This window comes from Phytophthora cinnamomi (assembly GCF_018691715.1).
Source record: "Phytophthora cinnamomi strain GKB4 chromosome Unknown Contig53, whole genome shotgun sequence".
Classification (NCBI taxonomy): Eukaryota; Oomycota; class Peronosporomycetes; order Peronosporales; family Peronosporaceae; genus Phytophthora; species Phytophthora cinnamomi.
In genome coordinates this window covers 1093566-1112770 of record NW_027150986.1, presented here as the reverse complement: position 1 = coordinate 1112770, position 19205 = coordinate 1093566, and the positions used below count along the sequence as shown (strand labels likewise).

The 19205-nt window shown below is 54.0% G+C and overlaps 7 protein-coding genes across 7 annotated transcripts; 5 read left to right on the top strand and 2 right to left on the bottom strand.

Annotated features, from left to right (window-relative positions):
- Positions 1-5: 5 nt before the first annotated feature.
- On the bottom strand, positions 6-2798 carry IUM83_00285 (Ubiquitin-like protein, regulator of apoptosis; the record flags this gene model as incomplete). The annotated part of the gene is made up of 2 exons (XM_067924046.1): positions 6-109; positions 1616-2798. The coding sequence occupies 2 exons, from the start codon at positions 2796-2798 to the stop codon at positions 6-8; spliced, it is 1287 nt and encodes a 428-aa protein (XP_067788666.1).
- Positions 2799-3377: 579 nt separating this feature from the next.
- IUM83_00284 (uncharacterized protein) lies at positions 3378-3712 on the top strand (the record flags this gene model as incomplete). Its single annotated transcript, XM_067924045.1, has 2 exons — positions 3378-3608; positions 3701-3712. 2 exons carry the CDS (start codon positions 3378-3380, stop codon positions 3710-3712), a joined length of 243 nt encoding a protein of 80 aa, XP_067788887.1.
- Positions 3713-4383: 671 nt separating this feature from the next.
- IUM83_00283 (Polycystic kidney disease 2 1 protein) lies at positions 4384-6591 on the bottom strand (the record flags this gene model as incomplete). The annotated part of the gene is made up of 1 exon (XM_067924044.1): positions 4384-6591. One exon carries the CDS (start codon positions 6589-6591, stop codon positions 4384-4386), a length of 2208 nt encoding a protein of 735 aa, XP_067788665.1.
- Positions 6592-8864: 2273 nt separating this feature from the next.
- Positions 8865-9781, top strand: IUM83_00282 (von Willebrand factor A domain-containing protein 8; the record flags this gene model as incomplete). The annotated part of the gene is made up of 6 exons (XM_067924043.1): positions 8865-8975; positions 9037-9087; positions 9168-9230; positions 9308-9375; positions 9442-9553; positions 9650-9781. 6 exons carry the CDS (start codon positions 8865-8867, stop codon positions 9779-9781), a joined length of 537 nt encoding a protein of 178 aa, XP_067788664.1.
- Positions 9782-11871: 2090 nt separating this feature from the next.
- Positions 11872-12997, top strand: IUM83_00281 (von Willebrand factor A domain-containing protein 8; the record flags this gene model as incomplete). The annotated part of the gene is made up of 4 exons (XM_067924042.1): positions 11872-12015; positions 12364-12539; positions 12617-12836; positions 12911-12997. 4 exons carry the CDS (start codon positions 11872-11874, stop codon positions 12995-12997), a joined length of 627 nt encoding a protein of 208 aa, XP_067788663.1.
- A 1852-nt stretch (positions 12998-14849) lies between these two features.
- IUM83_00280 (von Willebrand factor A domain-containing protein 8) lies at positions 14850-16034 on the top strand (the record flags this gene model as incomplete). The annotated part of the gene is made up of 1 exon (XM_067924041.1): positions 14850-16034. The coding sequence occupies one exon, from the start codon at positions 14850-14852 to the stop codon at positions 16032-16034; it is 1185 nt and encodes a 394-aa protein (XP_067788523.1).
- Positions 16035-16810: 776 nt separating this feature from the next.
- IUM83_00279 (Calcineurin-like phosphoesterase) lies at positions 16811-18892 on the top strand (the record flags this gene model as incomplete). Its single annotated transcript, XM_067924040.1, has 1 exon — positions 16811-18892. The coding sequence occupies one exon, from the start codon at positions 16811-16813 to the stop codon at positions 18890-18892; it is 2082 nt and encodes a 693-aa protein (XP_067789498.1).
- Between the last annotated feature and the right edge of the window lie 313 nt (positions 18893-19205).

The window sequence follows — 19205 nt, the reverse complement described above, 5'->3', positions numbered from 1 at the left end:
ACGTCCTACTCACGTCGTCGCTTAGCCGCCGGCGAGTCGGTAGCCACGATCTCGCTGTCGCCCTCCTCGCGTTGACGAGTTCGTCCGCGACGGGCGGTATCGCTATCTCCTTCAGTCCAGCATAGCAAACTGTCAACGGCAAAGCTCGCCACGTGTTCGTGCATGCCCAGCCACAAAAGTAGCCCTCGCAACAAACGCTTCACCCGCTCGTCGCTTTCGTCTTCGGACTCTGTCGAGTCGCCTCGTGCGTAGGAGCGCATCTGGCGAATAACCTGCTGAGCCATCGTGCGCAAGAAAGTTGCGCTGCTCGCACCAAACGCAGCGGCTCGACTAGCAGATGTAGCGCGAACAAGGGAGTCAACGAGATCTGGCACGAACGGCTCCACTACACGAAGCAGCTCGTCTCCCAGCGCCGATCGCCGTTCAACGGGCCCATCTACTTGGTCAACCACGTCGGCAGGCAGCGCGTGCACCCGCAATAAGCGACGGAGTTCACCCACCAAATCCTGCGCCCACGTGCGGATGCTGGGTCTGGTCACTCGCGGTACATCAACCCCACTGAACAGCGCAAAACCAATGTGTGCCAGGATCTGGTGCAGTTGGGTAGCATCACCAGCAATAACTCCATACAAATTCGCGATCGGCAACTCACTCGTCAGCCGACTCACAAAATCTGCTAGATTCCAAGTTGTTGTCGCATGGTTGCCACCGAGACCCGCTGCAAGAGAAAAAGGGAACACTACCGATGACATGAGCGGCAGACCCATTCCAGAGATCGAGATGTGCGCGCCAGTTGGCGGCAGTGGGCCGTTCACGTCGTCTGAGACTCCACCAGCGCGTTGACCTTGGCTACCTGGTTGGCTATTCCGCGTAGATATTGCTGGTTCAACAGGAGGTGGCGGAGCTATGGCACTACCAGGACCCGTGAGGTCAACCGAAAAACTGTGAGACGATCCTGGAGTAGTGCTGGCAGTGTCCGGGGCTGTGGTGCTCGGGGCTGCAGCGTTTCTTTCGCCCGTCAGATCGGTAGCACTGATGCGAGCCACTCTAAACCGCGGTCTAGCGTCACCTTGCGCTGTTGTTCTCCCAGGAGTTGCTCCTTGTAGTGAACCGAGTGTCGCCCGAAACATTCTGTCACCTACTCCTTCTCGCGCAGCTCTAGCTGTCCTTGTTGCAGCTTGCAACGCCTGAAGTGTCGCCTGCATTCTATCACCTGCATTTGTCGCCTCTCCACGTCTAGGAATCGGTTCGCCTAAGTGCATGGACTGCCGAACGAACGCGTGACGCGCCATGCGAGCCAACAAGTCCGTGGATTCCCCGATCGTTTGCAGAGCTTCGATGGCACGAATTACTCGGCGTGCTGTGGCAGTTGTCTCTGTGGTGGCGGCGGTTGCAGCAGCAGCGGCGGCAGGAACAGTAGCAGGCGTGGAAACAGCAGCAGTCGCAGGAACAGCAGCAGCAGGAACAGAAGCGGGAGCAGCAGCAGCGGGGCCAGGAGCAGGAGCAACGGGGGTAGGAGAAGGAACTGCAGCAGGTGCAGGAGTAGGAACAGCAGTACTGCCAGCGTTGGCTGCATCGCCCGCAGTCGGCTCGGTCGTGGTCGCGTCTCCAGCACCTGCTTCAGCCGAACGTCCACTCAAGCGGTCACGCTCTGCGAGCGCAGCAGGGAGAAGTCGAAGTCGTGGTCCGAAACGCTCCAGGAGTGTCAGCAGCATTTCCACCTGCTGCTGCAGCTCCGTCATAGCCGCATTGGCATCTCCTTGCGGCAAAGCAGTAAGCTCGGCTGGGAAATCGAGAGACGCGTCGTCCAGCGTCGCACGCACCGATTCGAGTCGAAGCCCCGTGCGCGACCGCAACGCCGCCTGTCGATCAGCACTTGAAGAAGAACGTCGGCGCTGACGTCCTCCAGCGCCCGAGCCATCGCGATTCCGGTGGTGGTGGCGCTGCGTTCTCGCCGCCGCGGCTTCCATCTCAGCAGTAGCTGGTCCGCCCAGCGCTTCACTGGAGAACGTAACATGGCGGCGTCCGTCCGCCGCCGTTCCCGTTGTCACTCCGTCTCCTGCGTCCACGCCGACGCCACCTTCACTGACCTGCGAGACCAGGTTGGCGATCATCGAGCTGAGAAAAGGCATGGTCACATCAGCGCCTTCAGGCACCGAGATCGTCGCGCCCATGAGCACGCGGCCCGGCAGCGCCGCGCCCGCGCCCGGCCGCCCCATGGTCGGGTCCGGCTCGTCATTATCTCTCGGAGGCGGCGGCGGCGAGCGCGCTCCGCGGCGATGGCGCGATCGGGACCGGAGGCGGCTCCTCCCGATCTCGTCCAGCCGCGCGTCCAGCGCGTCGATCTCGTTCATCCGCACGTCCATTTGTTCCAGCCGCGCGTTCATGTCCACGGCCGAGTAGCGGTACGGGGCCGGCGCGCGCGGGCCCAGGCCTGCGTTCGGGGCCGGCGTCGAGCCGGAAGGGGCCGACGCCTGGCCGGCGTCGCCTTCCACCGGCGGCAACGCGCGCACGACCAAGTGCAGCACGTGGCCGTCCTCGAGCGAGTACGCGGCCAGCATCTGGTCGTTCTTGAGCACTCGGCCGCGGTAGATGAGGCGCTGGCGGGCCAGCGTGACGCCCGTCTCGACGGCCACGAGCTCCTTGAGCTGCGGCACCGACGCGGCCGCGCACACGGTGATCGGGTACGTCTTCTGGTCCAGCGTGCGCACCTTCAGAGACAGCCGCGCGCTCTCGGCGGCCACGGGCGGCTCGGCCGCGGGCTCCGGCACGGCGGCCGGAGGCGTGCTGCTGCTCATGACGCTCCGGCGAGGAGGCTTCAGACGCGCGGCCCGACGGGTTCCCGGGCGAAGTCGGCGGCGGCCGAGGCGGCAGGACACGCGCGGGACTCTTGGCCGATAAGCGCGACGGAGCGCGCGAGCGGAGCACACCCACAGACAGCACGCGCGCGCTCGCAGCACCAGGACGGCGGGCAAGACTGCGGCCAGGTAACGGGAAGTGACGCCCCCGTTGTAATCGTCGTCCCTCTTAGGTACGACCGGTGTACCGTATTCTCTGCCAAGCTGTCTCGATTGTCGATTTTTAGGCTGCAAGTTGAAGGCAACTTGCACATCATGGAGGAATCACCTCGCCCCGTTAACACCACCTCGCTCCGTTAATTTTTAACACCACCTCGCCAATACCGGTATCTACTAGCGACGGCGATGGGGCAAAGCAGGGCAAGATGCTCATGCACAGTGAGTAATCCAAGGCGGTAGACCCCCTTACCGCTCTGATATGCATTCAAGTTGCCGCCGGTCGGCAAGGTTGCCCCCAGAGCCTCTCATTGTCCAATTTGCCTCCTCGAGCGCAAACAGCAGCCGCGCAGTCAGCGCGCAATGCGCCTCCCGGCCATCCGAGCCATGCGTCTGAACAAGCTCGTGCCTGCCGTGGTCTCAACGCGCGCCGACGCGGCCGCCGGCCTCAACAAGGCCGGACTGTTCAGCGCCACGCTGGGCGCGTTGACCTCCGGGTCCTCGCGGGCCGCCACGCTCGAGCTGTCGGATCTGGGGCGGCAACTCGGCGTCAAGGAGGAGGACAAGCGCCTCTGGGAGGGCCTCCAGCTGGGCGTCTGCGGCCTCGCCAGCGCCGACTTCAGAGCGAGCCTGGACGAGATGAAGCAGACGCTGCAGGACGCCGGGCTGTCCCTGGAGAAGCTTAGGATAGTGTTTAACCACGCCATTATCGGCCTGCCAAAGAGCAAGAAGCTGCTGGCCCCTATTAAACGGGATCTGTGGGCCGCTCTGCTTGATGCTGGGCTCGGTGCTGACTGCACACTGGGCGTCGAGTCGGAGACGATCGACTTCATCGCCTTCCAAAGGGAGGAAAGCGTGTGGGACGTTTTCAGTGCGTTCAGTGCTCAGCTGCAGCTGGAGAGAACGCAGACGTACAACACGCCTCAGCTCCGTGAAGAGTACTTGCGGCAGGTGGAGCAGCTTGACCAGCAGGAGAAAGCCCGAACGGAGGAGGCCACGACGTGCACTGACGTCGAGGAGGTCTCGCCGGAGAAAAAGAAGTGCTATCCCGTGACGGGTAGGAAGAGGGGCCGGCAAGAAGGAGACGTATCTGCTGCTCCGACGAAATCGGCAAGAGTTGGTGGGGCCGCCGTGCATCCGATTGACTTGATTAAGTTGTTGGAGAAAGTGGCGTCCAAGTAAGGACGTTAAAGGTGCAGGGGGCATCGGACGAAGTACAAGAAACAACGCTAAGTGGAAGTTTTGGTCAAGCAACACAAGAAAACTACTGTTAAGCGTTTTTTACGATGATGGAATATCACGTGCATTTGTCCATGAGACGGTGGTGTTCGAAACATCGTATCCACGGCATTGGTTTAGTTCATACGAGCTAGGCGAATCTCGCGTCTCGAATCGCTGCTTGCGTCGCTAGAATTTCATCCAGTAAGCGATCCAGTTTTCTCTCGAGCGATGCCAGTCGAGATGCATCCTGGTCGTCGACAAGTTCGTTTCCGGCAACAGAAAAGCTATCTCCACCACTTCGAACCGACGACACAAGCGTGGAATCATGCTCGTCTTCGTCACGGTTGGCTTGGTTAACTCCTCGCTTCTGTGCTTGCTTGATTGCACTCTTGTTGATGACGACACCCTCATGAAGATATTTGAAAGTTGCGTCGAGTTGCTTCGCTGTCAGCTTGGCCCCTGGAAAAGTCTCCACCAATGTTTGGGCTGTCAGCTTGGTGGGAGACCTGGTTCGCCGTCTGGTGGATTGGTACTCTAGTTCCATTTTGGCTTGAAGCACATGAAGGAGCAGCGACGGGTTAACTTTCTTCCGGAGAATGACGTATTCCGTTGGAAGCTTGCGAATGTCCGCCTTGATCCGGTCAAAAATTACTTGAGCCTCGACGTCGTTATCAGGAGGTTTCGAGCTTGCAAGCGCACAGCGTGCGGGATTTCTCCCGTGCAGTTTGTCGAGGCAAAAGTCCGTGATCCTGCCGTTAAGCATCAAGCTGGCTTCTCCTTTGTAGCTCTCTTCTCGCACCACCGTGTACGCGTCGAGCACAATTGCCAACATCATATTCAGAAGCACGAGGCTGACAACAATCATGAAGCACCAGTAGAAGATGTACGCGAACTGCAGATCTTTGATACTGTCGTAGTCAAACGTCCCAAAGAGCATGTTGATACATGCTTGGGTAGTGAGAAGTCTCGTGGAGAACTCCTCAACGTCGGATCCGAACAGGATGCTTCCAACGCAGACAAAAATTAAAAACGCAATGATCCACACCGCAAAGAAGGCCGCAAATTGACGCAGCGCACTCGACATCGTTCGCGTGAAAATGCTCAACTGGGGATGGAAACTCAGCTGGAAAAGGGTGTACAGACCAATTTGAATCGACACGATCGCCCCGACAAGTGCAAGAACGTATGTCCAAGTCGTCATACTATTCAGCAAATCGACAACGGGAAGTAGAGCCTGAAGGGTTTCCGCGTCACTTCCCGTACTGTCAGCAAGTTTTAACAGGTTGGAGCGGAACTCGTCCGTGTTCATCTTGTATTCAATCACCGCCCAAATGGCACCAAAGACTGGAATCGAACCACCGATGACACAGAACTTCCACATATTTCGTAGCAAACGTCGGAATCCAACGCAGTTAGTGTTTCCACGCGTTGAGTGCCTCAATGACCCTCGCATCTCGGCTCCACGGCCAGTCCCCCAATAGAAAATGACAAACAGCCATACCACGTAGCTGAACGCGTACGCAGCATCCCCGACAGCATTTTTCCACTGGTATGGGGTCCCTCTGGCGGAATTCGTTGCCGACGTCGGTTTGATGTAGCCGCTGTCCCCGAAGTCCAACTGCAGACTTGTGACGGAGTACCCCTCGAAGTCTCCGTTGTAAGTCGCGATCGTGACTTCCAGCCTTTTCGTGTAGTAGTTGACTCCTTTGTCACTTCTCTTCAGCGCCGAGATGGCTTGGGTTACCTCAGTAGCATTCAGGTTGATGCTGAAAAACGAGCGCTCGAGCGTTGTGCTATCGGAATCCGAGCAGTTTGGGTATAACTCCGTGACGACATCGTTGGGGTTGCACGTCTTAGCACTTTTGCGCGTCACATCGAAAATTACACCACCTAAAACCTTGTTGAGCGTGGCAATTTGGCCTTGCTGATACTTTGGCAGGATATTTCCGTTGACGTCCTCGGTGATGAACACCGATGGTACCATCGTGTTGACGAGCCAGTCGTACACGTCGTCGATGCTCCCTATGTTGTAAAACTGCATCGGCGTATCGCTCGTGACGATGTTATCGCCGTTGGTTGCTAGGACACTCGACACTGCAAGAACCTGGTCCCATTGCAACGTTGTGCGTGGCCGCCGTGACAGCGCAACGGAAGCGACACACCAGAAAATCACCGTGCTCACCAGCCGAATTAGCGCTCGCCCGATCTTGGCATCCTGGCTAATGGAGTCACACGCATCTTGCATCGAAATCTCGAAAGAGCCCGTAGAGTGACTGGAGTTAGGTTCCGACACCCTGTGCTCGTCTATATGATCGTCGTCGATCTGAATGAACGTGTCGGCTGCAGATTTACCCATTCTCGGAAACTGAGGACGTTTTCTGATCGCTTATGCCCGAGGAAGACGATTTAAAAGTGACGTCGAGGAGCCTCACGCGAACCTAGACGAATGGACCCATGGGGCATGCAGTCTGCATGCGCCATGGGTCCACTCGAAATTGACTGCTGCATGATGTAGCAGTCAATTTCATGTGCGACTCGAAGAGGTGCATCAACGCTTCGATGAACTCCCCGGTCGTGCCAAATGAATCGAAGACAGCCCGTCTGGCAGATGAGCTCAGGTTTGATTAGTTGCCTCAGGCAACTTGCCTGAGCGTAAGGCATATACTATGCAATCACAGCAGAAAAATCGCGAATTGCTGCCGGTGGTTACTACACGATATTATCTAACTAGCGCATTTTGCGCCAGTCGGTCTTGAGGAAACGAAATGGTGGAATTCCTCGGCAAGAATTGGTGGGATAAACGATCTCGAGCTGAGAAGCTTGGAGGTTGAAGTACGCGATACTGACGGCACGGCAGTGTGTAGGTGGTACGGGCTAGTGGGAGGCGGCGAATGCCTGCTTATCCACTCATGCGAAGAATGGCTGCGCGAGTGCCACAATTTCTTGCAACTGTAGACGCTTGCAACTGGTGCCGGTGAGGTGAAAAACTTCAGGCAGGATCTCGTTGTCGCGAACATCTCGGGCCAACCATCGAGCCCATTCGGTTGACGCCAATTTGAAAACTCTTTCGTGTTCAGGGGGATGACCAACGCGAGCTGCTTTTGGTGGGGTGTAAACGGAGAAACTCATCACACCATTGCGATCTGTGGCCATGCAGTAGACGTTTTGCTGGCCTTCACCAAAATCACCGTCGGTAGAAAAGGAATCCTGTGGCCGGTTTGTGAGTGTTGTTTCAGATACTGGGGTTACTCCACTCGAGCTCTCGGTGTTGCCGCTGTCCTCGATATCACCATTGTGGTGAAGAATGTCTTGTTGTTTGGCTTCACTAGTGACAGCGCGAACGACACAGTACGCTTGACCACGTTGGACTAATGCCTGGTGAAGACTGTCGTTGGTGGTGTCAGCGGTGCTGACATTCGTGTCAGAATCGACTTCGTGTTGATAATTACTGATTGACATGACCAGCGCATCTGAGCCACGCTGGCCACGCATCGAGTCTGTGACATTTTTGACTCGTGCTGCCTGAGTATGGCTGCCATTGTCGGAGTCGCTTCCGCCAGTTCCGATGGTACTTGCTGTCTCGTTGCGAGTTCTCCTAACCACTTTGACGCCTCTTTGGAAGGCTTCACGGAGAACTGCAATCCAATGGCCGTAAATCTCAGCGGTGGGCGCGAGGAATCGAATTGTTTTGCCTTTCACGCCGTACCGAACGCCAAAGCGTAGCTTACGACGATCGTTAGCGGATCGGGGAAGAAGATCGATGGGGAAGTCTCGACGACCGATCGGCAGATCGATGCGACCACCGCAAATCGACGGCCGTTCTATACGGAGCACGTACTTGGTATTTCGACCGAATGCGAGTACGTTGACAAGGAGGATTGTGGTCTTGAACCAGAATGGGCCGAATTTGAGTTTCAATACGCCAGAAAACGCCATGGTGCGCGCGTTACGCGTGAAACTTCGAATCCGTAACCTTTGTTGTACTTTTGCTTTGCGGAAAGGGATGAAAATTCTCAAATGAGCGCAATTCAAGGGGAGACCGTAAAGTCCGCCACTTGAAAGCCAGCAATTATCGGAACCGTTCAGCTGTATCGCACCGCACTGCAATCCGGGTGCAAGGGGCACGAACTCCACCATGTGTCTCCGAAACGCCTTTCACACCAATAGCGCTGTGACTGAAACTCTAGAAAGCAATTCAGTTGAACTGGAATGATCTTTCGCTTTGCCTACCATCTGGGAAAGCTTCAACTGTGTGACACGACTGCTACGCTTCTCCTGGTCCCAGCACGTTGGGACCGCCTTTGATAAGGCGACAAAAGGTGTATGATTATTTCGTCTACCAAAGTGTGGCGAACCTGTAAACTCATTTTTCAGCAGCAAACTTCAGGCAAAACTTCGATCATCATGCCGTCGCATGTTCTCTCGGGCAACATTTGCGTTAATGATGGAGGCAGCTAGCGCTTCGTTGTTCGTCGCTGTTCTCTAATACACGCCTAATAAAGCGTGGCATTTTTCTCATTTGATGGTCGTAAGTTGACAATGAGGGTCTACTATTCGAGGCATCACGTCAGCACCGCGTGAAGGACCTGACGAGACGGGAGGCTCTGCTGCACTGCAGATATTGCCAACATGCTGCGCACTCTGGGGCGACAGCGGCGCGGCTGGCGGCTGGCCGCAGAGCGCCGATCTGTATTTTGTATGCGGGGGGCGAGCAGCGCTGCTGGCCCCAATGACCGACAGGTGGGGGGAGAGCATGCGTACCAACTTTTGTCACGAACTTTAACCAATTTTTGCATGGCAGATGTCGGTGGTAGAAATTGGGGGAGTGAAAGCCAACGTCGGGGTTGCAAAGGTGAGAGTACGAACTAATCCCTACAGTATTTTCATTTATATTTAAGAGAAACAATGTATTACGTGAACATTTCGCTGCAGTCGATCGAGTTGGTGCCTCGTGGATACATGACGGAGCAGCAGCAAGGGCGACCGATGTCTCAGGTAACGTTATGGCGAATTGGACGCTGGATTTACTCTTTACCATGATTCATATTTCCTCGTGTAATACATGCTTTCAGGAATTGCTGGGTCACTTGAGATGGATGCTGCAAAAAGACCTCCTAAAGCAAGACATGTTCCTCATTGGGTACGTTGACCCCTGCAGACAAGAGTTGATTTTCTTGCTAAAACAGCTTCTTGATGTGTGCTTTAGCCCTCCGGGGTCGTCTCGACGACTGCTGAGTATGAGGTTCTGCGAGCTTCTGAACAAGGAGGTCGAGTACATCGCCATTTCCCAGGATACGACGGAGTCCGACTTGAAGCAGGTTCGTTAATAGCAAACTTCGCTACTACCGGAAAGTTACAGTATTGCCGTCGATACTTACTATGCACTTACTTGGCCGGCGTATTTATTTTTCTAGCGTCGAGAAATCGTGGATGGAGCGGCCATTTTCACGGACCAGGCTCCAGTTCGAGCAGCTATCAACGGCCGAGTGCTTGTGATCGACGGTTTGTCCCAATTGTCGAGTCCCATTTCCATCAACTCGGCGTAACTGGGTTTGTGTTGCCCAGGACTTGAAAAGGCGGAGCGAAATGTATTGCCAACCCTGAATAACCTGCTTGAGAACCGAGAGATGATGCTTGACGACGGAAGATTTCTCATGAAAGCAGAAAGGTACGGGGTAGTTTAGATTACTGCAGTGGTCTACGCCCGTTTACAGCCAAATGATGTTTTTTCAACGCAATCCTGTGGATAACGCAGCTACGATGCGTTAGTGGAGCAAGGATACTCGTCCGAAGCGTTGAAGGCGCAAAACCTAGTACGAGTCGATCCGGACTTTCGAGTGATTGCATTGGGTCTTCCTGTTCCTCCCTACCCAGGCCGGACGCTAGATCCACCACTACGCTCCAGGTTCCAAGCGAGGAATGTTAAGCCAAGCTCTCCAGGGTCGCAGCTTGAGGAACTGGTTGCTGTTGCCCCATCCGTCCCCTTGCCAACACTTGAAAAGCTAGTGGGCATTCGAGAGGCGGTCAACACGATTGAGGCTACCTACGACATCGGTACCAGTACGGGCCCACGTATGCCACACTTTGACTACCTCTCGCTCTCCCACTGTGCAAAGGTGTTGGAGAAGTTCCCTGGTGCAAGCGTGGCTAACACCGTCGAGCGTGCTTTTCCCGTGCGAACCAATGTTCTCGGCGCAAAAACTAAGTCCAACTCGAAGGCGCTTGATCATATTCTGGCAAAGTATACAGACGGATTGAAAGCCACAAATTATCTGCTCGATAGTGTTGTGAAGGCATCACCTGAAGATGTGAAGGCAACCGTGATATTCCGTACGCCTGATGCTCGTAGCAACGCAGAGCTGGTTCTACATGACGTCCCATGCGGAACAACGCGTATCCAAACGAATGCGATGCCAGGGTTCGTTGAGACGGACACACACTCTGAAATGTTAGCTGAGATGGTTCAAGATCACGCTGTGGGTAGCGACTTATGCGTGCTTGGAGCGAAAGGCAGCGGGAAATCCGCTTTGGTTCGGCTGTTCGCTCATCGAGTGGGATATGCAACCGAGTTGTTCAGTCTTTTCAAGGATATGACAGCACGAGATCTCCTTCAACGGCGTTCGACGGACTCCCATGGTAACACCCGGTGGGAGGATAGTCCACTCATTTATGCTGCTCGAAATGGTCATCTCGCCGTATTGGACGGTGTACACCGGCTCGGAAGTGACAGTCTAGGCGTGCTCCAGAGGTTGATTCAAGATCGAGAGATTGACCTGGCAGATGGTTCGAAGTTGGTGTCGCAGGTGACGTACGATGCTGTCGTAGCTGATGCAAACAAAACTGGAGATGCAAGCGCGCTAAGTCGGGTATCAGCAATCCACCCGTCTTTTCGTATTATTGCGATCGCCGAGGCGGATCCTGCAACACTAAGAGGAACAGCAGCTGCACCAGGCAAGGAATCTACAGCTGCGTGGCTGAGCTCGGATAGCATCTCCATGTTTAGCTTCCATCACCTCCCAATCATTTCCTCTGGGCAAAGTGAAGAGATTGTACGACGTCTCTACCCTGGGCTCCCAGAGGAGACAACGAGGCACGTTCCACTTGGGTACAATTTGATTTGCAGCTGAATAACTAATGTCTCGAATTATGTTCTTCCGCCGTATCGAGCAGCATCCTGCTCTCATTTTCGGAAAAACTGCGGGATGCAAAGGAGACGAGTGCCAATGCAGACTATCTAGCTCTTTCACTGTCCATACGCCAGCTTTTGCGCGCTTGCCGTCGACTAAACGCATTCCCTGAACAATCACTGCGCGATTTGCGCCCGCTGCTTCATGACACGCTGCTCACTCAGTTCCTATCTGCATCTTGCAGCCGACTTGTTGATACTTTGTTGGACGAGTGCAACGTACCAGTCTCACTATCGACATCCGATACCCTAAAGCAGCAAGAACTGGGTACGTAAAGCATAAGCCTTTTCATGTATTTTTCAACTAATGCTTGCGTTATTGCAGATACTATCCGAGAAGAAGGAGGGTATTTGTACATTGGCGATACCTCCTACCCGATTCAATCGCCCAATAACCCCGAGTTGGTCCCTCAACCGCATTATTTTGACATTCCGAAGCATACGCAGTGCATGCAGGCTATGCTCCAGGATGTTGTGGCTGGTCAAAAACACATGCTGCTCATTGGTAATCAAGGCGTGGGCAAGAACAAGCTAGCCGATCGCTTGCTGCAGCTATTGCAGCAAGAGCGCGAGTACATTCAGCTGCATCGCGATGTACGTAATTGTAGGTTGAGGTGTACGAATACCTGTGTATGAAAGCCTAACAGCAGCATGTGTGTCTTTAGACAACCGTGCAAACACTCACTCTGGTGCCGACTCTTATCGATGGGAGGATTGAGTGGGAAGATTCGCCACTGGTTCGCGCTGTCAAAACTGGACGAACACTTATCGTTGACGAAGCTGATAAAGCCCCACTAGAGGTGGTATGTGTCCTCAAGGGACTTATCGAAGATGGTGAAATGCTGCTGGTAAGACGTCCACTTGAAGGGGGGGGGGGTGTTAATCGCTTGATAGCCATGCTCACGGAGAAATTCCTATTTGACGTGTTCTGCTGTATTACAGGGAAATGGCAAGCGTTTGATTGACCCAGCGAAGGTGACGATCGAAGAGTGGCACGATGAAGAAAACATAGTTGAGCTTCACCCCAACTTCCGAATGTGGGTCCTCGCCAATCGTCCAGGGTTCCCTTTCTTGGGAAACAACTTTTTCCGGGAGATTGGTGACATCTTTGCTAGCCAGTACGTCTCCACGCATTGTAACGGCAGAGCTTGCTGCGGTTGATAGTCTCCTCGCCTGTATTTGTGTTAATCTGTAGCGCAATCGACAATCCGGACGAGGAGTCTGAACTGTCTTTGTTGACTGCATACGCACCAAGTGTTCCAGTCGACATTTTGCGCCGGCTTTGCAGAGCCTTTGCTGAGCTACGAGAGCTGGTTGAAAATGGTACCATCACGTACCCGTACTCGACTCGCGAGGCCGTCGCTGTGGCGAAGCATCTTCAACGATTTCCAAATGATGGAGTTGCATCAGCTTTGGTAATGACCTCCTTCTAGTAAGGAGTGAATCTGTGCTGGTATCAGACTAACAGATAACTTGCGATTTGTAACAGGAAAACGTCCTCGCATTTGATGCGTACGATCGTAACATGCGGACTCAGCTGTCGGAGATCTTTTTGAGGTACAAATTACGAGCGTAGTTTTGGTTGTGCACAAACGGTTGATTGTTTGTTTGCATGTGCTAGAAATGGCTTGAAATAGAGCTCGCACACTAGCTCTGCTTTTTGGCATCACGAACAATGGAACTAACATCATTTCATGCGTAAAACTGTTGATTTGCTGGATGTATTTTATTCCCCAGTCATGGAATCCCTCTTTCGGCCTCTGGTGAAACATTGGTACTAAAGATGAACATTGCAGAAACACGAAACCTCCCCGACCTAGTTCCTACGGAATTGTGGCGCTGGTTTCCTGAACAATCGGTACAATTCAGTGCGGCTACCAAGAAACCACAGCAGCTTCATCACTCGACGCTCAATCGGAGACAGATTTGGCTGGATCCCTCGACGACCAGATCATTCACGCTTCAGCATCATCGTTTGCATGAGTTTTCGGAACAACTATCCTCTTTTCAGGTGCCTCTAAAGGGGAATCGAAAGCAACAAGCTCACACAATGACAGTCTTTCCCGACAACTCGGTACATGGTACGTGAATTGTCGGTTTCAATTTCTGTGGCTGTCGTGATGGGAAAACTCATAACTCTCGCTACTACATTTTATCTTTGTTTGGTAGTGCTTACAAGGCGGCCGATGAGTGTACACTCTTTTTCGGATTTCGATGGAAATGAGAGGTACGCTTGCTTGTTTTTGTGGAGAATGCGGAGGTCTAATCATGTTTTGTTGGTCATGCATCTTCGCAGAACGCATAATATATTAGAGCTGGAAAGCGAGTATATGCAATGGGAGCCTAACCCTGTGCTTATCAATTTATCTGACAATAACGAAATCGCAGTCTTCATCCCATCTACAGGTAGGCAGGAATACTGCATTTATGCTCTTGACAGCAATTAACCTTTTTTGTTAGGACTCACTATTTTCCTGAACCCGCTGGGTAACGCTGACGGACGTGCCGATTGCCTCACCCTTCCTGATGGCGCGCTAGATGGTCGGCTCCATGTCGATGCCTCGGTGTTGCAAGGAAAGAAAAAGGCAAAGCAAAACCCGTTCACGAAGTGGTTTGGGGGTGGAGATAACAGTGGGTGGAGGACCGAGGCCGATCGAATCAATTCCGGGTTCATTCTGCGCTACATGCAAGGAGGCTCGCTGCTCCAAGTTCTCGACCTCAACTCGCTTAACTTCTTCTCAATCGACCTGGCCAAAATCAGCGCGTACTTGCCCATGCCAATTGCTGAGCTTCTGGGTGTCCAATCAATTGGTAAACGCGAATGGCTTCTACGGACAACCGACGAAACAGCGGTATACAAACTGAGGCACGAGGCGCGGAAGAACGAGTTTACTTTAAGTGCTGCAACAGTTGATAACAGATCGGCGACAGGTTCATCAGCATTGGATTCTCGACATTCAGTATTTCCCGGGCGAGAGCAAGAACAAGGTGCAGTGGCCCCTGCTACCTTCATGGTTCACCCACAGGCATTTTTACAAGTGCTTGATGGCGACGACAGTAATCTCACTATCCAGAGTTCACCACGAGAGAACACACACAGGGAAGTTCAACAAGCGTGGCAGAGTGAATCGTTCATTCTGAACGCGGTGCAATCGAACACAGGCGATCTCGTTGACATGGAAGTTACATATCCCGAAACCCAGTCGACGAAAAACGTGGTTGTAGGTTCGGCCTCACCTACAGACAACGAGGGTGACGATAGCAGGTTTTTCTCCTTGTCGACCAAATCATCGTACGTTCCACGCGTCGTTGATGTAGCGAGTGTGCACAATGGAAAGCACACGCTCACACTCCAAGAAGATGGTGCTATACGAGTCTGGCAACTAGACCAAGCTGAGCTCGATCGTGAGGCGGAGTTGTGGAAGAAAATGTACGGCAGCGCAGACGAGTTGGCAATCACAAGTGATCTTGACCTAAAGGTTGATGGCGCTAGAGTTGGCGGACCATCGATCCCCAAAACAGGGTTAGATACACCGAAATATGGCAAAGATGACCCAAACAATGATCCACACGTGGGAGGAAACACCTGGGCTGGTGGGACCGGAGGATCCGACACGGCAGGACTGGGTGGTCGCGGTGGGCCATATCGGCTAGACAAGGGCCACCCCGTTCATCAAGTCTCGCAAGAGAAGAAGGACGAGGTTTCAGCTGAAGCTCGTGCGAAAGCTCAAGCTATGGCTCGGGAGGCTCTAGCTGACAAACTTCGAGAGATCGACATGAGTGATCGTGAGTGGGAAACTTACCAGTCCTACTTCAAGCGAGTGGAACGAGAGAGCGCTCAGCTGCGTGCAGTGCTTGCAAACCTCGAGGCTGTTGCTCAGGAGCGCAACTGGTTTCGCCACCAATCCAGCGGTGAGTTGGATGATGGCAAGCTCGTCGATGGTGTTGCTGGTGAACGCCTCGTATTTAAGCGTCGGGGCGTGAGCGACTCGCCTTTTCAAGCGCCAGCAGGCCACCAGCAGGGCCAGAAGCCCAAACGAATGTTGTTCGTGATGGACGTGAGTGGCAGCATGTACCGGTTTAATGGCCAAGACTCCCGACTCGAGCGTATGCTCGAGACTTCTCTAATGATCATGGAGAGTTTTGCCGGCTTTGAACGCGAGCTGGACTACTGCATTATGGGGCACAGTGGCGACTCGCCCGAAATTCCTTTCGTGGAATTCGGAGCACCTCCCAAGGACCGCAAGGAGAGGCTGCGGGTGTTGCAGAAGATGGTAACCCATACTCAGTACTGTCGTAGTGGAGACCATACCGTTGAGGCAGTGGAGAGGGGCGTCCAGCGCGTTGCTGCTCTTGAAGGCGATGACCGCTTCGTGTTCGTAGTGAGCGATGCCAACCTGGAACGCTACGGCATCGAGCCCAGGTATCTCGGTCAGAAGCTCGTTTCAGAGCCTGGCGTTCAAGCTCATGCTCTCTTTATCGCGTCCTTTGCTGACGAGGCCGAGTGCATTCGTCGCGAGCTGCCTGCAGGCCGAGGTCATGTTTGCCTCGATACTTCGGACCTGCCGAGGATGTTCAAGCAGATCTTTACAGCTGCTTTCGGTGGAGCCTAGTTGAATGCTTTGGCGCCAGCATATGGGAGTACTGCTTGAGGTCGCTTCGCAATCTTGTAGCAGTCTCCCCAGTCTGAACACTGAGCGTGAGTGCGCGCTTCACCAAATACTCGAGACAAGGACTTCCGACCTCTACCTGTTCCTAGGATGTGGAGAATTGGTTCTCCAATAGGCACTGCGACTTTTTAGGCTGACAGTGCACCCCCCCCCCCCCCCCCCTTAAATTTCATGAACGCCTTCAACAACTGCTCCGGTGCTTTGACTTCAACATGGTCGTGCAAGCACCGCCGCAGAGATCTTCATCAGTTGCTCCGCGCAGACAAGCAGTGCAACAGCGAGCTCACGCAACCTCTATAATCAAAGCCAAAGCCGGGTTGCATGTGCATGAAACCTTCGATGGCAGAGACTGGCATCGTGAACTCCTCAAAACCGCGTTGACTCAAACCGCGTCCGTTGGGTAACGGCTTCGCAATGCTACAATGCTAAGCTAACACCCGCTCCGGTGCCAACGTGGCAGTGGGGAGCGCAATGCGAGGCAGAGCACTCCTGAGCTCTCTTCGCAGTTGCGAGCGAGCTTGTTTTTTAACGCACTTCCTCCCAAAGGCGGTGCTTGCGGTCGCCAACTTTTTTCGCGTACAGGTGTTTTCTTCGCCTTCAGTAATAACCCCCTCCGGGAGGGGCCCTCCCGAAGCTCCGTTGCGCTTTCATGATACCCCCCTCTCAGAGGTTCCGCCCCGGATGCATCGTAGCATTTCATTTCGTTTTCACTTTGAAAGATGCCAGCGACCTCACACCACCAAGCGCCACCTCCCCTCGTCAACACGACGCACCACCCAAGCCCGTATCTCTCCATCGTCGTGGAACCATGCCCCGAGCCGCCGGTCACCAACCACAAAGTTATAGGCGACAAGCTTAACCGCACCCAATCTCGGGTTGTGCCGGTGGTGCTGCTTTTGGCGGTTGTACTGGCCATCGGTGTGACTTCTCTCAACCCGCTATCCCCGAGCGCCGTCATTATTCGTGAGCAAGAGCCTGACGATGCCCACGACTTCGAGAAGCGAGAGGTGGAGAACTGCATGCCCTACGACATTCGTTCGACCGTTATGGGCAACCGTGCCGTGGTCGAGTGGTCCACTAGGCGCACTTACATCCCCAACGTGAAGCTTCAGAAGCCTGATGACCACAGCCCCGCGCTCGCCAACCCGTGGCGTTCATGCCACGATGTCTCCTCCGATGTCGAAGTGCGCTACCGTCGGCTAGGCGAGAACTACACGATGCTGGTCACTGGAGAAGCTGAAGAACCCTTTGCCAGGAAAGGAACTACAACATACGCTACGGACGAAGCCACGTTCACGACCCACACCGCGATCCTCGACCTCCCGGATCACGAGGACACGCCGTACGAGTTTATTGTCGGCTCGATTTTCCATGGCTGGTCAGCGATACATCGACTTGGTTCTAACCTTCCGTTTCACGGAGAGGAGTCGGAATGCTGCCGTCCTAAGCACGTGCACACGGCATACGGACTCAAGCCGGGTAGCTTGGCTGTGCAGTGGATGACCAAGGAGTTTTGCGGAGAAGGAGCTGCTCAGTTGCAGCTGGTGGAAGGCTACCATGCCAACATCGAGGTGGAAGGACCGAAGGCTACACCCGTCACGGCTTGGGCCAACACCACGCTGTTTGAAGACAATGGCGAGGGACAGTTCAAGCGTTGGATCCACGTTGTGAGACTCGAGGGGCTCAAGCCAGACACGCACTACACCTACGTTGTGGGCAACGCGCACTACTCCTCGTGGTCGATTCCCTATGTCACCAAGACAGGCCCTGGCCTACTGCTCCCTGGAGAGAAGCCGAAGCCTACCAGATTCCTAGTCACGGGAGACATCGGCTACCAGAACGCAGCCACCTTGCCCATGATGCAGTCTGAGGTGGCAGAAGGCCTTGTGGATGGTGTTGTGTCTGTCGGAGACTATGCCTACGACCTGCACATGGTTGACGGTCATGTCGGAGATATCTTCATGCAGGAGATCGAACCGATTGCTGCCAGTGTCCCCTTCATGGTATGTCCGGGTAACCACGAGACTCACAACATGTTCAGCCACTACTCTCAACGCTTCCGCCTCATGCCAAGCAACGAGAACGAAGGCGTGCAGAGTGTGCACATCGGTGGCCACTCGAAGGACGTGGAGCCCAAGAAGGTGCCAAACAACTGGTTTTACTCCTTCGATGTAGGTCTTGTGCACTTCGCGGTTATCTCTACGGAGATCTACTTCAAGAAGACATTTGAAGCGGACGGAGATATCATTGCTCGCCAAGAAGCCTGGCTAGAGCAAGATCTCGCAAAAGTCAACGCAAACCGGGAGCAGACCCCATGGCTCGTGGTAATTGGGCACCGCCCCATGTACTGCACGTCCGACGACACTAACTGCGGTGACAAGGCTGCTATGCTGCGGGACAGACTCGAGGACAAGCTGTTCAATCACGGTGTTGACCTGTACCTGTGCGGTCACCAGCACAACTACGAGCGAGCCTTTGATGTGTACAAGTCCCAAACCTGGAAGCGCACGCACAACATGCGCGCAACAACACACATTTTGACGGGAGTATCAGGGCAATATTTGGCGTCGATTATGCGGAAGTCCTTCGAGAGACCCGCTGAGGAATGGGACGCCTTCCGAAACTCCATATTCGGCTACTCGCGGTTGCAAGTTGTGAATGCCACGCATCTACACTGGCAACAAGTTATGGCAGATCCCGAGAACCCGGCAGCGCGCGGGCACTACGGCGAAGTCATTGATGACGTGTGGCTCGTACAAGAGCACCATGGCAGATTCGAACCCATTGCTTCTGTATCATAAGTATTCGAGATGTATTAATGTGTAGTAATTTATAAATCCGTAGTTTTTGATGATACTAACATGAATATATGGTTTTGGCTTCATAACGAATCAAGTCTCTCATGCTACCGGTTGGAAGTTTGACGTGACGAGGGCCTTTTCAAATACCCGAGATACATCGACAAATTTTCCCAAGATGTCGAGAATTGGTGAAAGCATGTCCGATTGACTTTGGATGACAGCCATTCTGCTTGACGTACCATCCCACTGAAAATACACCGAGCCACGCATCACTATACGCTGCCCCAGCAGTTTGATAGCAAGCGAAGACCAC